At 42.6% G+C, this 27,559-nt stretch overlaps 1 protein-coding gene and 1 long non-coding RNA gene across 2 annotated transcripts; one reads left to right on the forward strand and one right to left on the reverse strand.

The window, feature by feature from the left end:
- Window positions 1–3,167: 3,167 nt before the first annotated feature.
- Window positions 3,168–14,535, reverse strand: LOC136568737 (uncharacterized). The gene is made up of 3 exons (XR_010785275.1): window positions 14,503–14,535; window positions 6,889–6,918; window positions 3,168–3,556 (listed from the first exon to the last, which is right to left on the reverse strand). It is a non-coding gene; the product is annotated as an uncharacterized lncRNA (long non-coding RNA).
- A 4,162-nt stretch (window positions 14,536–18,697) lies between these two features.
- On the forward strand, window positions 18,698–27,500 carry LOC136568899 (OX-2 membrane glycoprotein-like). Its single transcript, XM_066569126.1, is given in 5 exon segments — window positions 18,698–18,844; window positions 18,847–18,916; window positions 20,406–20,741; window positions 26,318–26,629; window positions 27,169–27,500. Coding segments are annotated over 5 exon segments (1,197 nt in total).
- The last annotated feature ends 59 nt before the right edge of the window (window positions 27,501–27,559 follow it).

Below are 27,559 nucleotides of genomic sequence, written 5' to 3' on the forward strand. Positions count from 1 at the left end.
GAACTATTCATTAGGTAGAAATACTTCTAAAATTGTTGTCCTGTAAATACTGCCTGTGGTGCAATACTGTAAATGGAAAATGTGGTATATATATGACAGTGTTGTATTGCTATAGCACCACCTCCTTCTTCTATATCTCAGTAATCCGTTTCACCCTTGAGAAAGTCATGTATTTGATGCATGCTCTGTTGAGTTTGAAACCTCTGCTTTGTCTTGCCTTATGATTAAATCTGAACGTTCTGCATGAGCTTTGAAAGCAGTCTTGCACATGGCTCCTTTCTTTTTCTCGTGGCTTATGCAAAATTATCTGTACAGCTTCATCTTCAATGCTCACTTCCACTCAAATTCATATATGTTATTTTTTTCTCTCCGCACTTCACATGACAAATTTATTTGTTGGTCTTTCCTTGTAAAAGAGCTTGAAAACCTAAATATAGATATATATGTGTGTGTGTGTGTGTGTGTGTGTATGTATTTGTATTCTTTAATTACATGCAAGGCCTTTGCACTAGCTTCTTAAGAATGCTTTAGCTTTCATAATTTTCTTATTCTTCCTACAGCCTCCTTGGATAAGGTGCTCTTTGCTCTATTTTTCTCTTCTTCAATGTGAAATACAAAAGAAGAAAGCAACAGCATGAAGAGACATGTCTTGTTCACTAATGCAGCTGAATGTCACAGGAATATTTTAAGGGTTGAATTAGCAGTGTGCTTTTACAGTTAGCTATTGCTACTAGTGAATAGACAGATACTTGACCTGTTTTTGTAAATCTGAAGACTAGTCTATATCCTTAATTATAGTTCCTGCCTAGCACTGGGATAAAAATGAACAGATGTAAGGTATTTGCCTTAATAAGGCAGTAAATAGTAGCTCTTGTTGATGAGAGACCAGATGAAATGAATCAGTGCCAAGAAGATGGTGCTGGAGCAGAAGACATAGGCCAGAGTGGCACAAAAGTTACAGGCAGTAACTGGCTATAACATAAAAATTAAGCATTACCTTTATGCAGAATGGAACATATTCACTACCATGTGAGTGAACTACATCTTGTCATTTATTTATAGTCTTATAAATGTTAGTACTATTGGATAGAACTTTTATTTTAAGAAGCATTTTGTACTGTTAGAAATGTAATGAAATTTTTTTTTCTCTTTCTAATATTACTAGTTTATTTAGGAGTAATCTGATGATATTATTATGCATTAAATTATTTATTTTTTACTCTCAAAGTGACTGTTTTCATTCTTTAGCAGCTCTAGTCTTTCAACTGTGTGAGTTGGAAAATAGTCATCAGAATTCTAAATGCTGTGCTGTATGAACCATGTTTGACTGAGGTATATGCTCAAACTCCTAGTTGTTGTTGTTGCATGCATTTAAACTGAGCTTGGGAAACATTCTGGACCAAATTAGTAGTTTGCATGACTCTTATATTTGCAGCTCATTCTGATTCTCTCTTGGTTTGTAAGATGTAGGAACTATAATTTCTCTTGCTGTAATAATCTATGCAGCATACAGGTAGAAGAGAGACGCCTTTTGATTCTTATGCTGGGGAAGGATAAATGTCATGGTTTATATGGCTTGTCCCAAAAGCAGCAGGCTATGAAAGTACCAGCAGCAAAGAAATAAATTGCTGTTGAGATGCTGGCTCAATCTTATTGCTCTCACCAAGACACCTGATCCTTTCCTTGAACACTTCTATATCTTGATTCTAGGAACTGAAAAATAATATAATGATTAAACTTCTTTATGGTCATACCTATATAGGCATTAAGAGTTGAGAAAGGAGTCAAGCATTCATTTTTTTTCCCAGCCATCCTCTTCTATGTCTGTACCTTTTCCCCAGAACCTCACAGGAAAGAAGAAGGTGGAGCTGTAGTAAGATGTAATATTCAACAGAAAATGTCTGACTTTACAGACTGCATCCAGTCAGGTTTTGAACTCTCATTGAAGGAAGTGTCAAAAAAAAAGTAGTTTCTGGTTATATATCTGTCATTAGAGACACAGCAGTGTGAAAACACATTACTACATCAAGTAAAAATTAAAAAGTAATTTAAAAGCACATTATTACACCCCAATATATTGTATGAATGATCAATATTAATTTTAATAGAAGGAATGACTTGGACAACTGAGACATTGTTAAAAAGCAGCTTGTGGAGGGTACAATCGGCCCTTTAAAATCCTATGTCAGGTGTTATCTGTGTACCTACAGCAGCCAGTATGAGTTTTGGGCAGACTCAGCTGCCTGCCACAGCAGTGATACCTGCACATGTTGTAGTGTGTTCATCCACTGCTCCGTGCACTTGGCCATGGGACTATCCCCAGCATGGAAATGGCAGGTGGGATAGTCACAAAGGCACTGCACCATAAAGCCAGGGCTGCAGCCAGCAATCACACACAAAGGAAGACTTAGAACTGTTCAACATTTTCTTCCATACTGTTTTGTTACAAAAATGGAGGGAGCGGAAAAACATGCTTAAGCAAGAATACAGGGACATAATCACTTTGTGAGCTCTGGTAAACAGCTAAATACCCGGTTTTAGTCCTTTGCACATGTCCAGACTGCTTGCAGAGGGGGGGCTGGGCTGTGAGGAGGTGGTACTCTAGCATTGCAGAAGGCCAAACTGGAGACTCCAGCAGGAGTGAGCTGTGGAAGCATTGTGTCACAGAAATAGTACCTGGACTCCTGTCACTGAGAGGTAATTATCAGCATCAGTATCAACAGTTTTCTTGTGGGTGTAATATTTGTTTTGCATGGATTTTATTGTTTTCAGGCTTTTTATTTAATTCCAACTTTAATACTTTACGCTAAGTAGTATTACATTAGAAGGGGGAGGGGGGAATTTGAGAAATGAGTTCTTTTAAAATAAAAATTATGCATTGTACAAATCAAGCATGTCAGAGAAATTTTGGACAAGAGTAAGTGCATCTAACACAAGGTTTATGCTTTCATATAAAACATGAAACATTCTCCAAACAGAAAGACCCTGTTATTATTGCATTTTTGAGATTTATAGCAGTAGCTCTTTAAGGCCCCTTTAAAAAAAGAAGTATTCTAAAAGTCCAGAAAAACATACAGCCTTGGTTGCTTAAAATATTGTAGCTCCTAATTTTCTACAGAGGAACGTTGTCCTATGATGGCAGTTGCTACTGATTCCTCCTGGTTTAATTGTCAAGTCCTGTACCCAGTCCATGTTTCTTTCTCTGATCAGCTGTTCATGGAAAGGTTTGTCTCATAGTAAATTACTGGTAGACGTAGCCTAATGAGTAAGCTTGGTAACAAGATAGGTATTTGTTTGAAAACCCAACAGCAGAGGGATGGTCATTATGGCTGCACACACTCAGGCAAAAGAATACCTTTTAAGTTACCAGGACATCATCATATTCACTATGCTCTTCAGGGCTGGTGACATTTGCCTTCCCTTCAGGCACACTGGTAAGTGCATATTCTGTCTGGTAATTGCTGTCAATCACAGAGATTTTGTGTTTTACATCATGGCTGACAGTCGAGTACCACAGTTCACCGGAATTCGTAGAATCTTTTTTGGCAATGTGCTCCTGAGGGGGAAAAGGGGTAAGATAAAAAGAGCAAGGCTTCAGTATGGTTATACCCTGAAGAAGTTTGGAGACGTGAGCAGGTCTGGTATAGCCTGTTGACTAATACACTCAGTGTTTGGTTTGTAAATCCACAGTCATTTCCCAGCTGTCCGGGCTGTGGCCGCACACCTGGAGAGTTCAACAACCCACAGCCCCGCTTGGCGGTGCTGACACAGTGGAAGCTCATCACCACATGAGGGACCAGACCAGTGCCAATGGAGCCGGGCAGCCTGCATCAGGCTGGGCTCTGGCTCCCCCCAGGGCTGTCCCGGGAGAAATCATCCCTGTGGCAGATCATCTCTGTGACATCTACCCAAGCAGGGAATGGGAGCTGATGGGCAAGAAGGGAGAGTTTCATGGAACATTTTATCGATGTGTGTGAAGGGAGAGCATTTGGGATTTGAAAAAGACTTAATATGGGGTGTTTAGGGAAGGAACTGAAGGAAGGTGAGTTAGGGTGACTTGCACAATAAAAAGCATAAGAAAACAGAGGAAGAAAGGGAGGGACAGGAGTCACAGCAAGCTGCCAGAGAGACTGTAGGGTCTGGGAGGCAATTAAGATCCCAAGTGCAGTGTGTGTGTGTGGCTGTCCAGGAGATGCACTGTCCTGGAAGGGGCCCTGGCCTCTCCAGAGATGAAGTGAGGACTAATACCTTCCCCAGCAGCCCTCACCTGATGTTGTCTTTGAGAACAAAGGGAAGAGAAAGAAAAGCCATTAGTGAAGGAGGAGGTAAGACTGTGTGGGCAAATGCCTTCCCAACTCTGTTTAGACTTGTCCCTCCTTTTGCCTCCTGAAGGTGTTTGCTAATGGGTTGTGGGTGATTGTGCATTAAATAGTTAGCAGGATGACTCATTAAATCTAAAGGGCCAATGTGCACTGATTAGGTACTTGGAGCCAGAAGTCAAAAATTTTTTTGCCCTTATGTTCTTGATTTGAGTGCACTAGGTACTGAAGCCCGTGATTAACTACTGGCTTTATAGTGCTGTCCTCTGTTGTCTGCAGTAGTGGCAGTATTTTGAGTGAGTGTTGCTGGGTTTGTGGTGACATTTGTAGTTACCTTCCACACTCTGTAAGTGAAACAGAGGTCTCTGTTTCATGGGTTAAAATCTCCAAAGGGTTAGCTTTTCTTTTTCAAGCCTAGAAGAAGGACAATGTTAAAACAAAATTCCTGCAGAATTTGCCTTGAATTTTCCAAGTTTATGCAAATCGTATTGTCTGTTTAGATTCTGCTTTGCATGGAAGATCTCCTGACCATGAGAACACTTCAGTGAAAATAAATTCTGATTTGAGGCTTTATAAAGTTTTGAGATGTAAAAATTCCAGAAATTTTAAGGAGCAGAACCATCAGCATATACTTGCTTATCATCGAGTGCATGGCTCTCTCCTCCCCATGTCATGATTGCAAAGATGGAAGGACAGCAGTATTTCTCTTAATCTACCTGTGAAATGAGAATAGGTAGTCTCTTAATTTTCTTGAGTGAGCAGCTCTCAATCCATTGAGTGAAGTCTGGAGCATCCCTTGTCCCTTCAAACACATAGGCCTAACCAAGACTTGCTCTGAGTCACATCTTCCTGAGTCCTTCCAGTCATCATGTTTTGAAAGGCTGTTATCAGCAACCTTTTCTTATCAGTAGGGAGGCTGAAGTGCAGAGGTGGAATGATTTATCCCACACACCAATGGAGCAAATGTGAAAACCTCCATTATTCACAGGCCAAGTTTAACACTCAAAAGGGGCATCTTTCCCATTGCACTAACATCCCTGCAAGCACTGTTTTCAAACCATGCTCTGTGGCTTTTCCTTGGGACACCAAAAACTCTCAAAACCAGACAGTTACTTGGCAGGCTCCCCATTACAGTTCCACCCCCTCCTCTTCCCCCACAGTCAATCCCACATTCACAGGAACAAATGATGAGTTCACTTCATCACACCCTTTTCTGTCACCTTGCCCACTTTCTTCAAAATTTTCTGCTAAACACCCACTTATCTGCTGGGCACCAACTTTTGCTTTACTGATGTCATCTTTGTTAGAAAAAAAACCCAAAAAAACCCCAAAACCAAAACCAAAACAAAACAAAACCAACTCAGGCTGCTAAATGGCAGCACTTCATTCTGCAGTACATAGGGTTTCTGGTGATTGATTGTCATCAGGGACTCAAGAGGCAACTTCATTTACCCTCTGCTAAAATGCACTGTTTTTACAAAGCAGAGGCAGCAAACCACAGATACTCAGCTCCTGCTTCTCTGAGCTCAGCATATTAATACACACAAACAGCCACAGACAAACAACACACAGGACTGTGAAGTGCAACAGATGAGAAGTGGCTGTTCCCCAACCCTGCCTTCCAGGATGATTAATTTGGATAGAGAAGCAGGGCAGACACCAAGTTATAGAGTTACCTCTTAAATTACTCTAAGGTGCATTGCCAGAACTCCTAAATCTAACCCCAAAACAGGGAGGTAAAATGAACAGTCAGCGTGTTTATATTACCAGTCCTTCCTGCATTGCAATGCAACCATTTGCTCCATTCTTATTTATCAGAAACTAAATGTGCAGCCTGAGAGGGCATGTTTGGTTTTGTGGAGTTGTTTTTTTTTTTCTTTTTTTTCTTCCTTCTAGAGGCAATGAGACACTGGAAGGGGAAACCTTATTCTTTTCCAACAGAGACTTAGCCATTTGTTGATACATCTGCCATTTTTTTATAGTGCAAATATTAACCAAAATCCTTTAAGCCTCAAAGTATTAATTCTCCCTTTGTTTTTCACCTGGAGATTTCTTTATTACTGAACCTGGTTGGCAATAGTCCATTTAAATGACTTTTAAAAAATGTCATGATGAAACTGAAACTGTTTCAGGAAACATGCCAGTAAGTCAAGAGAAGCTGAGTAGAGAAGGGAAGGAGAAGGAGAGAGAAGCACCCCTACAGCCATAAGTTGTGCAGTAGCTTAGGACATTCACTGAGACAACATCACAAGGTTCAGGGTCCTGAATTGTCTGATTTGGGCCAGACAACATTACGCTTAGCCTCAGAAATTATGAGTGTGTTGCAGTCTGTTTGGCCACTGGCTGCCTAAGAATGGGGCTGCATCTCAGTTTTTTGTGCATACACTTATTTTGTACCTAGGCTTAAACTGGTGTTTTTCTGCATCCTAAGCAAACTGTCTGATTATGGGCTTTTCTTTCTTCTGCAGGAACATGATGGACAATTTGTATTTCTAATATGTGGATGTTTTGGACTCAGTTGCCCCAGAGAGTGGGGGTGGGGGGAGGGAAAATTAGTTTTAGTCTTTACCTTGATGGTCTCTGGTGGATAGCTGCAGGTCTGTGCTGAGGAAACAGGAAGAAAACACATGTGATTGTCCTTCTCTGGTGTAGCAGCTATAGACAAGGATTTTCATCAGCACAGAATTTACTCAGTCACAGACTGAACATAGGCTGTGCAAATGCATAAACTTGTGTGACAATAGTAAGCAAAAGAGTTGAACCTCTGAGAGCTAAATAAATCTGATGGCTTTTTGAGATTTATCTTGTTTTTAGTTTATACACAATTGTGTCACACAACTGTGTGCACAACTGTGTGACACAGTTGTGTCACACAACTTTTGCTTTCTGCAAAAAAGAAAATCTCTGCTCACTGGCTGAATTAAACCTAGATGTGCAATCTTCTTAGGTTTTTTTTTGTTGTTTTGTTTTTGTTTCATTTGATTAACTGAAATCAGTTTTACGTGTCTGTCTTAGAAATGAAAGCTTGCTTTCTGACTGTGTTTTAGCTTTATGATCCATGCAGCCTTAATTCTGCCTGGGATCACTGGCTGGGTGCTGGGGCACAGAGGCACAGAGGCCTGATGTGCCACATGCACTGGATGTCGGTGTGCACAGGTTTGGAAGTCTGCAGCTTTTTTGGAAATTTGTCTCTCTGTCCCATAAAAATCTAAGTGGCAGAGGTCTATCATTTTACATCCTGCTTTCTCCTAGCCTTGTCTTTGTCAGTCTGGCTGGCTCATAATATGAGGCGGATTGAACACGTTACTCCTGTAAAATTCCAGAGCTGAACTTTCACTTTTGCTTAAGATAACAGGGCTTTTTAAGCCTACTTTTTTGCAACCTGAAAGGAAAGACATGAGACTCTTAACATTACATTAGAGCTGCCATCTTAGAGAATTTATGTGTTTTCAAACATTATTGTGCTGCCTTAACTACTACTACTACTTAACTGCTATTACTATGAAATTGCCAATATGGGTGATTAACAAGAAGAGGGCTTTTGCTAATATGGCAACTTGTGAAACTGGTAAAAGTATTATACCTTTGCTACATTAATGGCTTTACCCACAAGAAGGAAAAGGTAGCAGCCCAAATCTAAACCAAGACCTCCTGCTTCACATGAGCACATGTGATCCTGGCTATCATAGAGTCTTTCCTATTTGTATAGTCAATATGAAGAAACTATTTTGTTAGGAGAACACCTCATACTGACGTCTGTTCAGAGAAAGTCCTAGGTGGTGCTTGTGTATGGGGAATGGGCTCTGGTGTGTGAGCAGATGTAGGCTGTGCTGTGCTGTACTGGCAGCCCACTGGCTTCAGCAGCCTCCACCTCCTTTGCAGGGGAAGAAGCAGGGGCACAGCCGAAGTTCTCCCACTGCGCTTGCAGGCCTGTGGATCTGGCAGTGACTGACAAGGGCCCACAATGCAGGAGGCAGCTGCAAGGCAGTGGTTGAGGCACCTGGGGCTCAGTAGCTGGCGGGTATGGCTGCCCACTCCTGCTGCCTTCGCTGGAAACAAAAAAGACCAAAGAGCCCCTGAATAATCCAGCACAGCAGGACATCAGAGGGCAGGTATATTCCTCACTGGATGTAAGGAGGTTTCCCTCCGCTGGGATGCAAAATGCCTTGCTATGGCTGCTGCCCAAGGCTGTGCCTGCCAGCTGCCTCTTCGGTGATACAGAGAGCTCCCTCATGTCCCCATTCATGCCACGCCACACCAACCCCGAGGGGCTCAAGCAGGTTCTTTACTTACTTTGCTTGTGGGAGTATCTTTTTCTCTGGATGGAGACAGGCACTTTCCACCTATGGCATGGAAATAAAGGTGAGCAGGCAGATGTGGGGCTTCATGGTCCTCACTTCCCGCTGCCAGCCAGGAGTACACATAAACCTGTAGGTAGATTCCTTCTCCAGCTGTTTGGACAAGGCACTTTATGCACTTTATGCTGTTTGGACAAGGCACTTCTCTACTGCTTTTCTCCCCAGGAGGCAGCCCCTGGCAGGCACCCAGCTCTGCTCTGGGGGTTGCAGAAGCTGGGACTCCCACGGGGTACGAGAGGCACAAATCATAGGTCCAGGGTTGGAGGGTGGTAGCTGGTGGCAGGTGTTACAGCATTTAGCTGTTCCTGGGAAGGACAGCCTTTGTTCCCTGGGAAACATTTGATGCAGTACAGCACCATAGTTTGTGGATTGGAGGAGCAACCAGCCTTTCTGGGTATGGTGGTTTTGTATGGGAGGCATTTATGGAAGTGATGTAAAAACTTCTGTGTAATTGATAGTCTGTAGAACTACTGGGAAGCTGTATACGATTCTGTGAAAAACATATGTTAAAGATGAAAAATTCCAGGAATGCTTTCTTCTCTTTCTGGTCTGGGAATAGGTAATAAGGTAATAAGCTAAAATCCTCTTGTAGAGCTGTAGAGAAAAGATTCTGTTTCCTTGTAACTCATGAAAACCATGGGGAGACAAAAGGTTCAATTTGATATCGAGGAAAGGTCTCCATGCTAAAGTAAGCAGATGTTAAAGTAGCTATAATCCTGTGACAAATTTGAACAGAGAAGGAGACAAGAGCGGTCCTGTGCCCCCAGGAGAAGGAAAATAAGAAAATCTCTGTTCCCAGAGATAAAGATGATTTTAGAGATAGATAATGAGGACTTTTGCCTTTGAATAGCTCATCTTTAAAACAGTACCCCATAAACTGACATAGCCCATAAACACAGCTGTGGGAAAAGCTTGTAGAAAATAGGAAGGACTTCACAATTGCAGATTTCCCTAGGCGGCTGCTATTCGTGAGGAAATTGAGAGCCACAAGAGAACTGGTTTTTTTCTTGTGAAGAAGTCTCCTTAGCATTAACAAGAAGGACTTCTCTCCCTAAGTGAACTGAAGAAAGACTATTCTAGAAGTACTAATCTGGCTAAAATTTTAGGTTTTGTTTCTTTACATTGTCAGTGGGAAAGAAAAGGTTGTGGGAGGAAGAGAAGTATTCTAAAAGTTTTGTTCTGATTCTTATTACTCTTTAGTTATGTTAATAAATCTTTCTTTATACCCTTTTAAAGTTTTGAGCCTACTTTGCCTTTCTCCTAATCCTACCTCACAACAGTAAGTGAGTGCACTGGTGACTAGCCAGCACTGAACCCACCACACTCCTTAGTGCATTAAGTGAGAAAACTCAAATTAACTAACCAAAACCACTACACTGGGCTTGTACATATTAAATAGCTCTAGGTGGGTGAATCAGCAGCAAATACTGTGAAGAGATAGGAAAGAACCAGTCCCATGCTTCCACAAATTATCTACATCAATCTGACCTCTAGCATGTCTTGGGAAAAAGGAAAAGGAAGAAAAACGTAATGATGGCATGACAGAAAGGGCAAACAGATGGGGTAAGTGCAAGGCTAGCAGAACTGATCTCTTGCAGTTGAAATAATCATTGCTGGTTCAAGCAGAAGACTTTACTTGCAGGTTTAAGTACTGAAATTATTTAGCAAAGTTAGGAGTCTTTACACTATGTTCAGGTTGCTGTTAGCAAGTTTCTTGGTAATAAGAACTAGCCTTTCTGAGGGGTGCACTGTTGCTTATAGTTTACAATTTTGCCCTTGTAAAAGGCCAGTAATTAACAAACATTTTGCAATGTAGTGTTAATAGTTATAGATATACAGCTAGATTTATATATATAATAAGAATGTGCTAAGGGATGTAAAGCTGCCAAGTCATATGAATTTAGGGATTACACACAGCATGCTGTTGGAGGTACATTATGAATCAGTCTCTAATTGCCTATTTGCATTTTTTTTCTTTCCCAGGACTGAAGAAAACATGCAATGCCAAAAATTACCTAAGTTCCACAACTCACCTGGAATAATTTATTTCTGCAGATGTCCCTGGAGGTCTCACAAGAGCAGCAGAAAATTTTTCAAATATTAGTGAACTTCCCAATTTTCTCTTTAGTAGGAGAACTTAGATACCATTCATTACAGACAGATATAAAAATAAAGCTGTAATACTACCTCATTCCAGGTTACTTGCCTGGTTTTCTTTTAATTATAGAGTTTTACCTATATATATATAAGTTGGAGGTGCCACTGTGACCCTTTCATACAATTCAATAGAAGTCCTATGAGCTGCATTTAAAATAAAATATGTATATGTGTATTTATAATACACATAACTCACATTAGGAGCCTGTTGTAGCTGTCAGATATTGTGAGTTTGATATAAGTATTTTTGTTTCTGCTGTTTATTTATTTGACTTATTCTTGTTTATATTCAGTTGGATTCTGATTTTTTAGTCCCTTGCTCACATGAAAAAGCTGCTGGGTTTGGCTAGCTTTTCCCCTGGCTTGTCAAAAGATAAATACCATATGTTCCTATAGTAAATTAGATCTGTAAACTGATGTATAACTCTTAGATAAATTCTTTTTTAGTCAGTCATGGGTAATCCTGCAGGGAATATACATTGTATGGTCTGAGAATTGAAAACCTTTCTCAGCATCTGCATTCATCCTACAGACATGCTGACTCTGAGGCAGGTCCCCAGCAGTTAGAGAAAGGGAGCCCAGCTTGTTTGTGGGTGGAGAGGGGTTCTGAAGGGTTGGGTCTTATTTGCCTGAGGTTTTTTTGGGCAATTATAAGTATAGCTTCATTAGTAAAAATGCTGGGAAATAGTTCTGACCAGCAGTCGTGAGAGAGGACAAATGTGACTGTCATTAAAATGAGAACAAAGGCAGATTTCCTTTTCTTTCTTTCCATAGTTTGACTTAGCTCTTTGCAGAGAAGCTGCATGAACTGTGTTACAGGGCTGTCATGCTTGGGAAGTGGTCAAACCAAATACAGAAATGCCTCTAAAAAGCAAACACTTCAAACAGAAGGGATGAAATGGCAGACATGGCGATGTATAGGAAGAAGGAAAGAGTCAAGAAATTAATTACAGAGGAATCAGCAGAGTCTCAGATAAATGGTAGGGTCTGCAATATTTTCTCCCAGCAGCTGCTGTTAAGAGCTCAAGTTTGTGTTGCCTGGTTTGCACACCTGAAACTAAGATTGCCTTTAGTCTGAATTTACTTCAAAACAAAGGGCTGAGAGATGAGACAGTGGATACTTGTTTCTGTCCCTGAAGGGGCACTTCCTGGGCAGAGGTAGTGGGATGCTGCTGGTAACATCATACAGACACCCACAGAAACACTTTAATAAGGGCTTATGCTGATTCCAGAAATATGAAGCTCATCGGACCTGCTGTAGGGCAGGACATCATCAGCCTTCAGGAGGGAGGGCTTTAGGGGGGACCTGCTGCAGCTGTTGTCTCTGTCTAACTTGGTGTCCCACAACAAGAAGTTGCTGGTCCAGAAAGAGCTGGAACTTCCTCCAAAAATATCCAATTCTTACCTGATTCCTTAAACTCACCACCTCTGACACAAAACTGCCGAACTCTCAAAACTCCCTGTATGCAACCAAATAAAAAGCGCCATCCTTGCTCTGTGGCTGGCTGCTTGGCAAAGAAAGCCCAATGCCCTATCTCTTCAGTGCATTTTAATTCCTGCCACCCCTGTAACTGACTCTGGGGCCTCCTCCCTTGGATCCCACAAGCCATGGCTGGTCCTCGCCTACATGTGGACTAATTAATCTGATGAACTTTGCCTGCCTGTCTCACTGGAGTGATAGTTTTGGGATATTTCTTCCAACTGGCTGCCAGTTTTCCCAAGATTTATAGACACTCCCTCACCTGTAGGTGCCCATCTACTTTGATTTTTTTTCTCCACATCTCGTTAAAGTTACTCAGGAGATGTGCTGATAGCTGGATGATGTAAATGCATGAGCCTCATTCCTTAGAAATTTCATTTGGATGGGCTGCCTGTTACAAGATACATGAAAACTCTGTGTTGTGACCTGAGCTTTCCCTTTAGCCTGACTCTGAGTTGGCCCTGTCTGTGAAGCAGAGGAGTCTTTCCTAGCTGACCCTCAGTCTCTGCCTCTCACACTGCCTAGAGAGCAGCAGTGTCCAGGACTTGACCTCTGCAGCACCAGAGTTTTGCAAGGATCCTGAGTCACTGCATAGGAATGACTGTTTCTCTGAAAAAACAAACAAACAAACAAACAAACAAAACCAAAAACCCCACAAAAACAAAAAAAACCACCCCAACAAAAAAAAAGACCCATCCTCATAATTTCTCCATCCCTCTGAACTTCTGTGAGGTCTATGATTTTTCTGAAAGACCAGAAATTGCATCTTTGTCAGCAATGGGGCAGCTATGACTGAGGAGAGATGTGCTACACAGAAATCACCCCAAGCTGGCACGGCTTTTTGGCAGCACCTGGAGTGAGGTGATTTGCAGTTGCTCTCAGCCATGCAAGGGCAGCTGGTCAATGCTCTCCTTGAATGACTTCTCCTAACAGTGGTTTGTTGGAGGTTTTGAAAGTGAACAAAACAGGGTGTGGAGCTGCACAGACTGGGGCACAGCACCATGCCAGTGAAGTCTTTTACGGCAGTGGCCCCTCCCCTCTGATGGGGGATATAAGTTTCACGGCCCCATCAAGCTAGCAGAAAAAAATCTGCCTTAAAAATCCTTGCTTGCAAGGTTCTTATAAAGAATTCTGTTCTTATTCCCACTGCTAAAGCACTCAGGAATTATTTCAAAAGCGACACAAGTCCCACATGTAAGGGTGACAGGACCACTCAAAGCAGTGGGGATTCAGCAAACCTGGGAGCTGAGAGCCTAGACCTGAGACCCTTAAGGCACACCAGCTCATCACTGCTCCTTGCTGCCACAGGTGAGGACCCACCAGTTTCACACAGATTTTATTTGCCTTGACTCAAACTGCTACTGAAAGAACAGGGCTTCATGCTTTGGTGACTTCTGCCCTTTTCCTCAAGGCCAGGTAATGTGGTCACAACTTAGACATCTGGCCACAGACCTGCAGAGATGTGAGAGATGCATTCTCTTTGCAAACAAGAGGAACATTGAGTTTTGGCAATGGAGTGCTCATCTGAGCTCCTTAAGACCAAGTAAGCAGTCGGGGTGCAGTGCTCAGAGGCTGCATGACCTTTTCTTTGACCTATCAAGAATACAATGGAAAAGAAAGGGAATTTTCCACCTGTCCTAGGTTGTTCCTGTTGAGCATCCTCCTCTGTCTTTATAATTCCTTAGAAGACAATCTATTCCTGGCCACTGTTGCACATAACTATAGTATACTCACAGAGTTTATGTACAGCATTTAACTATATTGTAAAATTTAGTCTATTTCTATATAGTGTATATAAAAGCTTGTCTTTATGAGACATGGTACCAACAGGTAAGAGATAGCAAAGATAATCTCCTCTAAGTGTAGTTTTCCTGCCTGGAAACTTGGAGCAGATGACAAGTATTCTCTGTTCCTTTTGTTCCTCACCAGGAGGGACTCCCTTCCTGCCTTCAGCAAACTCTCTGTGCTGGGAGCTTACAGATGTCACCTCTGTAAACATCATCCTGAGGCAATAGTCTTTGACATACAAAGAACTATATTGTTTATCCTAATTTGCTTTGTTAATCAAGAAGCTCCTCATGGTACCTTGCATGATACCTTGAAGCTGATTCAATGCAGGTGTCATTTGTTTTGGAATCACTCTCTTAGTCCTATTGTTTAGTTTAATGTAAAATGGTATTGGGCCTACCTTATTTTTGGTAGACAGTTTCCCATCCTTCGCCTGGATCTCTGCACCCTTTGGTAGCCAGTTTTGGTGTGGTTTCCTTGCTGGCTGACTTGTTTTCTGTACTGGCTGTTTAAAAGAATGAAGCTCAGTGACCAAAGAAGTACATTATCTCACTGTAAGCGGATGCAGCAGTCAGATGTTGTGCACCTAAAAAAACCAAAAACCACCCCAAAGCCTCCACTGCAGGCAAACATTAGCAAGCGGGGGTGGGAGAGGAAGAGAGGTGGAATAGATGAGTGATGTTGTGGAGAGCTTTTTGGATAATTAGCTAGCTGAGAAAGGCCATTTCGATGTCATACCGATGGATAAGGATAGGGGAAACAAGCTGGGGATTATGTAACCAGTGTCCAATCACTGACAAAGGTCATAGTGACCTTCGCTGAAACGGGAAGACGGGGGAGAAAATCGCTTGCCAGAAAATGTAGATATCCTAGGTAGAGAAGCTAGAAGAATGCAAACATAGAAACAAAATAATCATTAGAGCGTAGAAGTAGGTGTGGTTGATCTAAGTGTGCTTTAACCAATAACGAGCTCAGCTTTTGCAATATGTATAAGCTTCATTAACACCAATATAAATATGTGTGAGCTTTCAATAAACTTTGGGATTTGCCATCCACGCATATTGTGTGAGGCATTTCTTCCGCCGTTCACGACATGATGTAGCTTCCTGGGGTGCTGGGAAGAGCTGGTGGCCTCCATAAAGTGACTAAAGTGCTGCAGAATGGACTCCCTCTAGGTTCTGTAGTCTGAAATAGCAATTTATCATGGTTTTGACAAGAGGAAACCACAGGCCTAGCCATCTTGAGCTTCTGAGAAATGCTGTGACAAACCGAATGGTAAAACCAAACACTTCAAACCACAGTGAAGTATAGCCTTTGCTACTGAAGCTTCTGAGTGCAGTCTTTTTGTGCTTCTTTGTCTCCTTTTTGTCCTTTTAAAAAAAAATTATTATAATTTATTCCTTTTTCTTTCTCCCAAGCTACAAGGAAGAAAAACAAAAGAACCAGAAATGTAATTTGCAGGTCTTGTTGGCTGGGGAGGAAGAAAGTTTTAGGTGACACATTGTAATTGTTGTACATTGCCAGGAAAAAAAAAATCTCTTTAGGACTTCAGGTGTCTGCAGCCATTTCATCAAACCTCAGAGCTAAGAAGTGTCAGGCAGTTAACAGAACACTCTAAGAACAAGTGCTGTCCCCTGGGAATGTGGAACAGTTTTGCAGATAGAGGTACACCACCATGGGCTTGGTCTCCGCTAAGTAGCCCCCTCCTTTGTTTCTGTTTTGCACTTTGCTAAGCAGTCCAACACCAGATTTCAGCAACAGAAGCTGTAACTTGCAGCTGAGAGCAGAGTATTAGCAGAGGGAGGGTGTCCAGTTTGGGGAGAGACCACATACCTCCAATTCAAATATGACAAGGATAAACAGCTGTGTCTGTGTATAAACTACCCTTGTGTGCTCTGAACTGAAACGTGTGCAAACACAACAATTCATCTGTGACCCTGCCCAAATGAGCACCACAGGTCCTGCAGCATCCCTTGGATTTGAACTGCCACAGCCTGCTCTGATGCTATGCCGGAGGCTGGAGCAAATATTGGTAGATGCAGCTACTGTCCTCACCTCAGTGTACTGCAGCTCTCCAAACTCAACTGAGATGTAGAGTTATTTGCCATATGGAGACACTACTGAAATATGTTATAAAGTTCCAGACCTGTTCAATTGCATTAAACAAGCTGCTTCCCAACAGTGCTACCCATAACTAGAGCTGAGAAACCAATTTCCAAAAGTCACTGCAATTCAGAAGTCAATGAAACCCTCTCCACCTGTTTTGTACTCTTTACAGGCAACGTCTTGAGAGGTGGCACTGGATTCTTCTGACAAGGTAGGCAGACACCAGTTGTTAACCTGGGCTTGGATGGCTGAAAAAACAGTGGTTTAACCTGGTAGTTGACAAATCAATGTTTTAGACTATAATTGTGCCTGAGTGACTTCCCTTGGCAATATTTTCTGGAAGTTCAGCTATGTGAATTATAAATGGCATTAGTCACTTGGTCTGTGGGGAAATGCTGGCATTTCGTGACTGTGCAATTCTTGTATGTGCTTTTTTTAATCTACTCAGAACTAAATAGAACATTCTAGTGAAACTGAAAGGAAGAAAGTAATACAAATCATTGTGCTTTTCAAGCAGTAGCTGCAGAACTACTTCTGCCGCCTAATTTATCCCCAAGCTTTTACTGTCTTTGGAATGTAACTGAAGCTCAGGCATGGCATGCAGTTCTCAGAAATGAGGACATTCTGCGACTGGAGCTGGAGAGCACAGCATCTTACTGGCAAGGAAGGAGAAGGTCGGTAATCCATCAAAAGACTATGCAAAGATGAACAGAGCAGCCATTCATGCATTTAAAAATACATTCACAAATTTCAAATAAGTGGTTGGGTTAATGGATCTCACATTATGAGTAACATGTTGTGTTTAAAGCAATTAATCACTTGCTGATGTTGTCTGGTCCCTGGAGAAACGGGAGTGGTTTGACAGAGATGCTGCAGCAGTTGGATATGCATGCAAACACTGACTCATGAAGACTGTTAGGGAGGTCTCTGCAGCCTCAGGTTCCCTGTAGCACCAGGAGCTGTCAGAGGAAAAGCAGAGCTTGGAAAGAGCAGCCAGCATACACAGCTCTTTCTCACCAGGGATGCCATAACAAATTAAAGCAAACAATTTTTTCCCATTGGCAGAGCCACCTCTGTCCTTTGCTAAGACTGAAAGTTTGCTCTTCATTGAAGAGTGTTTCCTCTAGCAGCACACAGTTTTGGTTCTGGAAGATCAGAGTGTTTCTAAGAGAAAATAAGTTGGTTAAAGCTGACAAGAATATTTCCTACATACCTGTTGGGCTTGCAATTATTTTTAAAATCAAGTGCAGTTCCTTCTGTGATTGCTAATTAGTGATCTCACATTTTGATCAGGCCAGAATGCCCTTCCAGAAATTTTGCAGGAAAGTGCAACTATGCAAGTAATTCAAGGAAAGGAAAATAAGATATCTCAAAGGAAAAAGACAATAGTATGAAGCAAATGCATTTTTCTGACTTATGGGAATGAATTCTTGAACCTACTCAAAAGCACATCCAAAATGTGTCTTTAGAAGAATACTGATACTTGAGCTGTTTCTGTTTTCAGATTAGTTGCCTCTAAGGAGAAAAGGAATCATAAATGTGAAAGCATGTTTGAGAATTTTTTGTGTCACTTTATGGTTTGGGCCTGCTGGCTTGCAACTGATTTGCATAATTTGAGGCTAATCTGTGTGGCCATTCAACTGAGGGAAAACATTTTATTTGCAATCATAGTCATTTGTAGTAGTAAGAATTTGCAAAAAATGTAAGCCGCCTCATCAGAAATCAGAAACGTGAAACACAGTTTACCAGTAGAAGTCTGATTAGCAAATGAGGTCTCATAGTATGGCTGCCCACTGTGCCATAGGAGAGCCACCTGTGAGCAAAGGGCTTGGCTGGTTTCAGCAGTGATCACAATGCACACCAGAAAAGGGAACACAGGCATAACAATGACAAAGCAAAAAGGCGCAAAAACAATGACTCAGACAAGTTGTGTGACCTATTTTTATGGTCATCTCAGGTGATGGTGGAGGAGGAAGTGTGTGCTTATGGAAGGCAACCCTGTCTTTCCAAGGGACAGGGCTGGGGAAGGATCATGGACCTGTGGAAACGGAGGCAACCTCAATGGAGGAGAGGTGAGACCAAGGCTCTGCTCTTTCCATAAGACAACACATGACTTAGGCCCTGAGTCCGCCTCTTGGCTTGCTTTGGTCTTCTTAACCTAGAGAAAGAGCTGTTTTACAGAAGCATCAGCACCTCCTGGGTCTTTCATCACCTCATCACTGAATTACATGATGGGTGCAGACTCCTAACTTATATATGTGCTCTGTGTTACATTTGTGCTACTCATTGCAGCATGGCCTTTCCTGGAGCTCAGGTCAAGGCCAGGGTGGCCTTTCCTCTCGCAACCCACAGACACTGGGTGCTGAGCCAGGTAGGTGCTTATGAAAAACCAACCTTATGGACAAAGTGCTTGTGAAAAACCCAGTACCCCTGTCTGCTTAGCAGCACAGCTGGGAAAACCTGAGTTTCTGGCTCTGACATTTGTTGTCATGTCCCCTAAAATTCAGTTGTGTCATAGAGGCAGGAGGTTTTCACAAGGTGCCATTTACTGTAGTTGTCTGGTGGGGAATGTCCCTAGAATAAAAGCGAAGCGTTTAAAAAAGGGGAAGTGGCACTCAGTGGATTGTTCGTTCATCTCTCTGAGCACACAGCTAAGATGATGATGGTCACTTGCCTGCTCCTCTCCAGTGTCTGGACTGCTGTTCCAGGTAACTTCTTTGTCTGTCTGGGTGTCTGTGTAATTTTCCTAACAGCGTTAGGGACCTCAGTGGCTGTGCCAGCCTCCTTCCATGCTGCTGGGTGCTGCAGTCCCCCACTTTGCACCCTCCTGGGGCAAACCTAGTGATTACAGGGCACTTGTGGTACTGTACTTCTTACCTTGGGCTCAGGCATGTCACTGGTGGTTGCATTGACAGCATCCAGTTCTTAATTTAGCACCAGTGCACAATAAATTCCAGAGAGATGTATAAAGGTATTGCAATGGGCAACTTATAAAGGAGGCAGAGTGTGTTTGTAGGTATCTGCTCAGGCCATCAAAAGCATGGATGTATTACAGTGGTTTTGTATTTAAAAATCATGTAGAAAAGGCTGAATTAGTTTCAAACTAGCTTCCATGATCATGGTTTGTAGTCTGCCTATGGTACTGCTGAGATCTAGAAAGCAAAGAGACTGGCACAGCTTGACAACTGGCTTCTTGGTCTTTGATAGAAATCTGCCTGGCCCTGGTCACAGCCAGAATCTCAGAGCACCTTCTTGAGTAGGTTAGCCTAGTGTACCTCTGGACACTGCAGACAGCCTCACCTTCTCTGCAAAGATATTTCCCTTTCTTGTAAATTGAATTATGTTTTCAGTGCTGCAACTGTTACTGCTGATATCTCCCTTCCCATGCTGACATGCACAAATAAACTTTGAAAACTATTATGCCATGAGAACTGTTGAGCTGAGCTGTCAGCTTCACTTTGTCTGTACCCTTAACAATTTTTGCATGTCTACGAATTGGAAGAGGAGACTGATTGTTTTCTTCTTTTCCCTGGAGACTTTTCATACCACGGCATTTATCCTGTGCAAGTTTTCTCTCTGCAGGCCATCAGTAGGGTCTCTTCTGCAGCTGTTTCTCAGCAGCATAACTTCAATGCTGAGATAAGAGGACAGATATAGTGTGCCTCAGGTTCTTCCTGAGAACCCTTCTTGCTTTTTTCTTCTAGTTTTCTGATCCTTGCCAGTTTCTGACAAGTGTGAATACATGATGTACGTATAGTCAGACACATAATCATTTTTAGCATTTTTACTGATTTGCTACACCCCATGCCATAGGAGGGCTAAGAGGGTGGTATTGGGCCAACAGCTGTTTGTCAGCATGGCTGAAAGTTTAGGGAATCTCTTTGTGGGTGCCCATGGGATAGCAGTCCTAGCAGACAAATCAGTGGCTCCCAACACCAGAACTGCCTTTCTCGGTGCTCTCTGCAGCACAGATATCAGGCTGGCAAAATGCTTGGTGTGAGAGGTGGCAGGTCCAGTGAAACTCTCTGGGTAGTTCTTTCAAGTTAATTTTCAACTTTTCCTTAGATGGAGGGATAGAGAAATCCTCCAGAGCTGCTCTGCTTGGAAATGAGGGTGAGGGGCTGTAGGGGCCATTGGTGGGGTTGGGCTGCAGAAGAGTGTGAGAAATGCTGAGTATGGCACCTGCTTCTCCTCCAGCCTCTGTGCAGGTGATGAACAGAAAGGTCCAGTCAGTCCAGGCGGGAGGAAATGTTACTTTTTCATGCCAGTCAGTCACGAAAGAAGATGTGATACAAGTGACATGGCAGAAAGAGACGGATGGGGCTGAAGATAACATAGCAACTTACAGTACGATTAATGGCCAAAAAATAGCCAAGGCCTATGTAAGCCATGTGAGCTTTGCCCACAGCGAGTTACAAGCCTCAGCCATCTCCCTTCATGGAGTCACCCTCCAAGATGAAGGATGCTACAAATGCATCTTCAACACATTTCCCTCGGGGGCGGTCACTGGCAGGATGTGTCTCAAGGTTTATGGTAAGGCACTGTAATTGTGTACAGGTGCTCATCTGAGGACCAAGTCATTTCTCCTGTGAAAAACCTTGCCTAACATTGCTACATTGATGCGGGAAAAATGGTTCTCCCTGCCTCTCTCCCTCTCTGGTTTTACCTCCGATGGTAAACCAGCATTCAACAGTTCTTTAATTTTCTTCCCTTTCAAGCCAGCAACAGCAAGATTCAAAACTGACATGTAACTCATGACTTCCTCTAAGTTCCCTGGTCATGTGCTGTGCTGACAGCTGCCTGGCCACAGCCATGTACCCTGTGCTCCTCTGCTTCCTTTCACTGCTGCTCTTACCCCTTAATCCTGGAAATCAGACAAATTTTGCTCTGCATTTGGTTATAAAAAAATTGCAAAGTATCCAAAATGCAAAGAGGCACATGCATGACCAGAATAGCTAGAAGCTCATTTTGAAGCTAGAGTAAAAATAACAGCAGTTGGGCTGCAGTCAGGAACAGGATATTAAAAAAAAAAAGAAAAAAAAAAAAAGGGAAGGCTGAAATACTGTACGGCTCATGGGATTTGACACATTAATATCTTGAGCAGGTCAGCATCAACTAGCTTAAAGAAGAGAGTTGAAACAAATCATGAGTCAAGATGGCAATATTTGTCACCTCCATATGAAATCATCAACTTGCAAGTGCAACCTGAAATAAAGACTAATAGATGAACTCAAAAGAACTAAGAGTAACGAGCTGCTTATCTTTTGAGGAAAGCTGCTGGGTTTTGTCCAGCTGAGAGAGCTGAGACATTAAACATGCTCTGAGGACACACAGTTGACTCCTAGCTTTCTCAGAGATGAAACTGCTGTGGGGAAACTGGCCAAAGATCATATCCCATCTGAAGAGTATCAGTGTCTGTGCCCTGTCACTGGTGATATGACCCCCCTATTACCTTCTGCTGACAAATACATGGACACATATGTCCACACACATGTCTCTGGAGTCCTCTGTGTGGAGAAAGGAAGCTCCTAACCTAGAGGGGAAAGGAGGTGGTGGTGAAAAATACAAGGGAAAACCAAGTCTGAAACAAAAGTTCTTTTCCCCCTCTTTTGGGAAAAATAAGGCAGAAAAGAGAAATGAGGAGAAATTCATGCGGTATTTCATATATGAAGAGGAAAGTTCCTTAAGAAAGCCAGTTCTGAGTAATTCAGAGGGTAAGCACTGATTATACATTACAGGAAAAACATGGAAGTGCCTTGCAGAGGTATGAGGTAACTGTGGGGTTTTCGGGGTGTCCCCAAAAATGGCTGCCATGGGTGTCCCAAACAGAGAAGTCTAGTTAAGTACAACCTGTCTGGGCCCCTCAAGCAGGCTCCAGGGCTGCAGGCAATCTTAGCAAGCTCAGCTCTTAAATGAGATCAGCTCTTTAGAGATTCTCAGCTCATTAATGATTTTCAGTTCTTTTGCTTGCTAAGTGCCTTTGGCAGATGCAGGGGAAGAGAGGAGAAGCACTGTGTGAGGTTCCACAGAGATGTCTTTATTGGCAGCTTCTGCAAAGGGTCTCAGTGACGGCTCTTCTGCTGAGCTGGGCAGATGAGGGTGTTTATATAGGGTTTAGGAGTTTTGGAAATTGTCCAGTGGTAAGGGTCAAGGTGAACATGACCTATAGTCTTAAAGAGAGATAACTAGAGTCCGAAGGCAGAAGAGGGGCTTCTTAAGTCCAGTCATCATGACTAGGCATTTCTTATCTTAGGCTGCTGAATGCCAGGGAGGCCTTGCACGGTGGGTGCCTGATACATAGAGGGATCCCATTCTTTTTAATCATATAAACACTTAGATTTCTTTTGGGTTTGGGTTTTGGGTTTTTTTTTTCCTTCTATCCAAGTGGGGGAATTCCCTCCCAAACTCACCAACCTTTTGGCTATGGTTCTTCCTTCACCAGAGCACTAATTCTAAAAAAAAAGAAAAGGGATGTTTTTCTCCTGCCTCAGATGAAAAACGCATCAACTGAGCAGGATTTTACTTCTCTCATAGGCTCATAGGTGACTGCCAGAGGCTGCCTCACCAAGGTCATAATAGCCTTCCTGTAATGTGCTGTATCAAACCAGCCCTGGAGGGTCACCATGAACAAACTAAACATTTGGCACTTTGACAGCAGGTTTTAGTTCATATATGATTATCTCATTTAAGCTAATTTATACGATGCTACTTAAAAGCCATAATCTTGCTCGTTACTCCCCTACTCCTAATGATGGGAACAACTTGTCTGAACAAGCCCAGAGCTTGCCCCATGAGGGAAAGTGAAGCCAGCAGGAATCTCCCAAGGCTCAGAGGTTCAGGGCAGGGTGAGCAAATCAGAGTCACCAGTTGAAAATGAAACACTGCCATGTCTTTGCCCTCAAGAGGGGACTACCAGGGATTTTACAAGCTGGTAATTGTCTGATTACTGAAGCCTTACCTAGCACAGCTGTTCTGGGACAGGATGGGATGGGCACCATCACGGCACAATGAGGGGAAGTGAATCCACATAAGAACTGGATACAACACTGTAAAAACAGAAACAGGTATGACTGGAGGGATGTCAGACCTGCCTGGCTGAAAAGAGCAAACTCAGGAAGAAGCAGAAATGTCCTACCCTGTAGCAAAATCCATTTCAGAACAGAATAGTTTCAAGCAAGCTTAGTGGGTCTCTTTTGAGCAGTCTGCTGCATTCCCCCTTCATTTTACTTTGGAAATATTTGCCAAACTTCATTGTCAAAGAGAATGAGAATGAAATCCAGAATGAGGATTGAGCGAGATGGGGGTATGAGAGAGGGAAATTGGAGAGAGGGGGATGTGCCACATGAGGATAGGCAAGACTTGCTGAGTCACAAAATTCCCTGGACATTTGCTACACTGACTTTGGAGACCGCCTATCTTCACTGTAGATGGCAACATTTGTCTGGAAGCCTTGAGCCCAGTTGGAAAAATGCCATCGCAATTTCTGAGACAGGGAAACCAAGGCACAGTACTGCTGGTGAACACCCATATGGTTTGAAAAAGCTTTCTGTTATCATGAGGCATATTGTGATTCCTACAATCTGTTATCATTCTCTGTAACACCACTGCTAAGCCTTTAAACATAAAAAGCATATAATGAATCAGGTCATTATATGCTTTTTATTTTTAAAGGCTTAGCAGTGCCTAATTCCCTCTAATTACAGAAAGCCATTTTCAAATATTTGGGAATGCTGACAGAGCTCAAATTTGGGAACATCTGCAATACTGATCTGCAAGAGAGACTAAAGCAAGTACTGGCACACAACATCTCAGGTGAAGACTTTTTCACTGGAAACAAATATTTTTATGAAAGGCAAAAGAAGCAGTTAAGTGTATGCATCAAACATGAACAGCCAGCACATACTAGCAAACAGCACAGCAGGACTTTCCTGCAAAAGCAAGCACTTACAAGTTTTGACAGTGCATCTATTACAGACATTTGCTAGAGAGAAGCTCAGCCCTACAGGATCATTCATTGGGGTCCATTGTGAGAAGAGAGAGAACTGCTTAGTCAGAAGAAGAGCAGGTGTGGAGTGCTTGTGTTTCTGGCAAGACACAGAGAAGTTATTCTCATCCTCTGTGGCAACATCTGTGACTTCTCCCTGTGATTGCTTGTGAATTTTGAAACCTAATATTTGAAGTTAATATGAAGCTGTGGGTGGATGTGTTAATTTTATGCATCCCGTGAGTGAAAGAAGTTCAGAGATCATTTCTTAATCAAAACCTAAATTGTTTGTGACACTAGTCTTTTCATATCTGGGAGATTTTGAGATGTTCCAACTGAAATCCCCCTAAACAATTTCCTTGTTTTTGTCAGAGGTTTCAGCAGCTCTGTGGGTGTTGAGTTTTTGCCTATGGTTGATGCAAAAAGTGAGAAATACAAATTTATTTTTTCTATGCTCACACAGCCATAGTAAGTAAATAAGGTCAGGCTTGTAAAAAAAATCAAACAACAAACAAAAACCAACTTTGTTGGTATACAAAGTCTTGCTTCTACCCTCTGGCAGTTATGGCTTGGAAGAGACAGACAACCTTTTGAGGTGCATCTGGAATTGTACCAGGAGGTTATAGGTGCCATTACACACCTGGCGTGCTCTTTTTCCCCTTTTTGCAGTGTCTGCTACACCTCACAGGCAAATCTTTGTTTACCTCACAAAAGGAAAAATCGTTGTTTTTCCTAAGAAGAATGAAAAGAACTTTTGTTTGTTCATTTAAAAGCAGAATTGCTAAATGATAGAGGTATGTTCTAGTGTTGGGATAAAAATTAATTTTACTATAAATATTGCACTTACCACTGTTATTTTTCTTATGTAAGTAGTAATATACACATGGAGTTCTCCTAATTACAGCAGCAGATAGTTTTTTAAACAGAGGGTATTCATGGTAATTCAGACTTGATTGAAGCTAGAATTGCCATTGAACTTAAATGCTTAAAAAAAGCAATATTCTCAGAAACAGAGACCTAGAAGAAGAGTGTGTTTTAGACCCCTATTTCCTCAGCACATGCACTGAAGGAGAAGGCAGGCTAGTGAGCTGCCATGCAGAAACCCATGGATTGCACTCCCAAATTACATACCTTTAGAGATATTGTGCCTGTGCAAACTGACCTTATCAAACTGAGCAGAGGCTTGAACTAGACATTCTCCTGAAGTCTCTTCTGACCTAAATTATGGCATGATTTTATGCCAAGGGATAAATAGGTGATTTTTCACATGGGACATGGCTTATGTGCTCAGATCTCATCTGGAGTTCTATCCAGGTTGAAACCAACTTCCAAAACTTCTCCCTTTTATCTATTTCTTGCAAATACATTTGCAAAAACATTCCTATTTGTATAAATAGGAATCAACAAGTAGGCTTAATGTGAGTGATTAAGCATGAATGATGCCTGTAGTTCCTCCTTCTTCCAGACTAAAATTAAATGTGACAGCATCCACAAATCTCTGGAGTGAGAGTGTTCAAAGAAATGATCTTTCATGATAGTTTTGAGGGATACTATTACGCACCCAAAACCCATTTACAAGAGGAAACAAAGTTATACAAGCACAAACCCTCCACAGGTGAAATCCCATCGTGTAACCACATACAAATTCACTATTACTGTCTTGCATAAATCAATCCATTTAGTCCTTTCATTTGCAACTCTACGCACCTCAACAGCAAAAATGCTAAACAGCGGTAAAGCTAATCCTGCACATAATTTTAAAGGAAAATAATTCTAACTCATTTAAGCAGTTCAGCTCTTTCAGAGAGAAAAGGACATATGACTTCACAGTTTCACTGCCTTCTGCTTTTAACTCAGCCATAATCACCACTTCTCAGTTGGGAGGCTGCTGCTAGTAACAGAACTGAAACAGATGCTTCTACCCTTTTGCCCTTTCTGTTGTCCAGCTCTTCACTTCCAGACTACTATCTGATCACCTTCATATTCATCTGTCACTGCTGGGGCTTTGGGAAGGAGGAGCTAAGATTAGATAGTAAGCTTTTCCTCCAAGATAACTGTAAATACAGATGCTCTCTGCTCAAACATAGGCAGAAACTAATGGACTTTGTCACTTTGTTCTTTACAGCCATCTCAGACCCCAGAGTGGAAATTAAACTTATATCCAGTCCAGACAAAGCTGAGGACTCTGAGAAAATGGTGGGGATGACCTGCTCAGCAACAGGGAAACCAGCTCCAAAAATAACCTGGCACCTCCCCAGCAGCCTGCAGCAGAAACCAAGGGAGTACCACATAAAGTTCAGCAACCAGACCATGACTGTAATCAGCAATTTTACCCATACCCACTCCAAAATCCTTCGGGAGTACCCCATCACCTGCATGATCCAACATCCTTCTCTAAATGTGACCCTGGTCCTGCCTACAGACAGCCTGGAGCAGGGTCAGTATGTAACTCTGCTCCTGCTCTGGAGTAGGGCAGAAATTGGGAAGCACCTCCTAGGGTAGAATCAGAAAACTCCTCAGAGGGTTGGAAGGTGAGAAAGGCACCTGGAAGAGCAGCTGTGTCTGGGCTTGGGAGGGATGGAGGAGGTGCCATGAAACATCCAGATGCCATGGCCAATGGCACATAATGTCTTACTTACTGCTCCTCAGGTCCTCTTACCCACCATGATGTACCCCAACCTCCCTGTCTCTGTGAAGGACTATTTGTGACAGGGTTCCCTGTCACATAACGTGACAAACCAAGACATGCCAGCATTGGGTAGCTCAGAGGGGCTGGGTTCTACATGCCTGATCTTAACATCAGACCAAGCACAGATCTGCTGGCAATGCCACTTATGTGGATCATACTGGAATGCGCTCCCAGTGCTCTTCTCCATCTCATTTCACCCCAGGGAATGGCCAAGGGATGCTTCAAATGGGTTTCAGGTTGTTTTTTTACTTCATGCACAAACTGAGTACCTGCTACTTTCTCCACAGGTCCAGACAGCAGCATGGCACCGGCCATTGCCATTGCACTGGGGGTCCTGGTCCCCCTGACCTCCCTTCTCATTCTCATCTGCCTCTTCTACCACTGCCTCAGTCACCTATGTGATGCAGAGAGAAACCCAACCTGGCCCTGCTGGGTAGGTCTGCCTTTCCTCAGGGTGCTGCAAAATTCACCCCCACAGGTCTTGAGGTTCAATACCATGACCTGGCTCTGCCCAGCCACACCAGGGCAGCCTGCACACTGCCCAAGCCAGGCTGAAACTGGGCTGGAGAGGGACACAGGAATGAGCCCCCAGGCAGACAGCTGGGAAGGCGAAACCTGATTGTGTATAGCCAGCCTACAGGTGCTCAAGAGTGCTGGCAGCCAGAAAACATTCATTAT

Source organism: Molothrus aeneus, chromosome 2 (genome assembly GCF_037042795.1).
Source record: "Molothrus aeneus isolate 106 chromosome 2, BPBGC_Maene_1.0, whole genome shotgun sequence".
Taxonomy (NCBI): Eukaryota; Metazoa; Chordata; class Aves; order Passeriformes; family Icteridae; genus Molothrus; species Molothrus aeneus.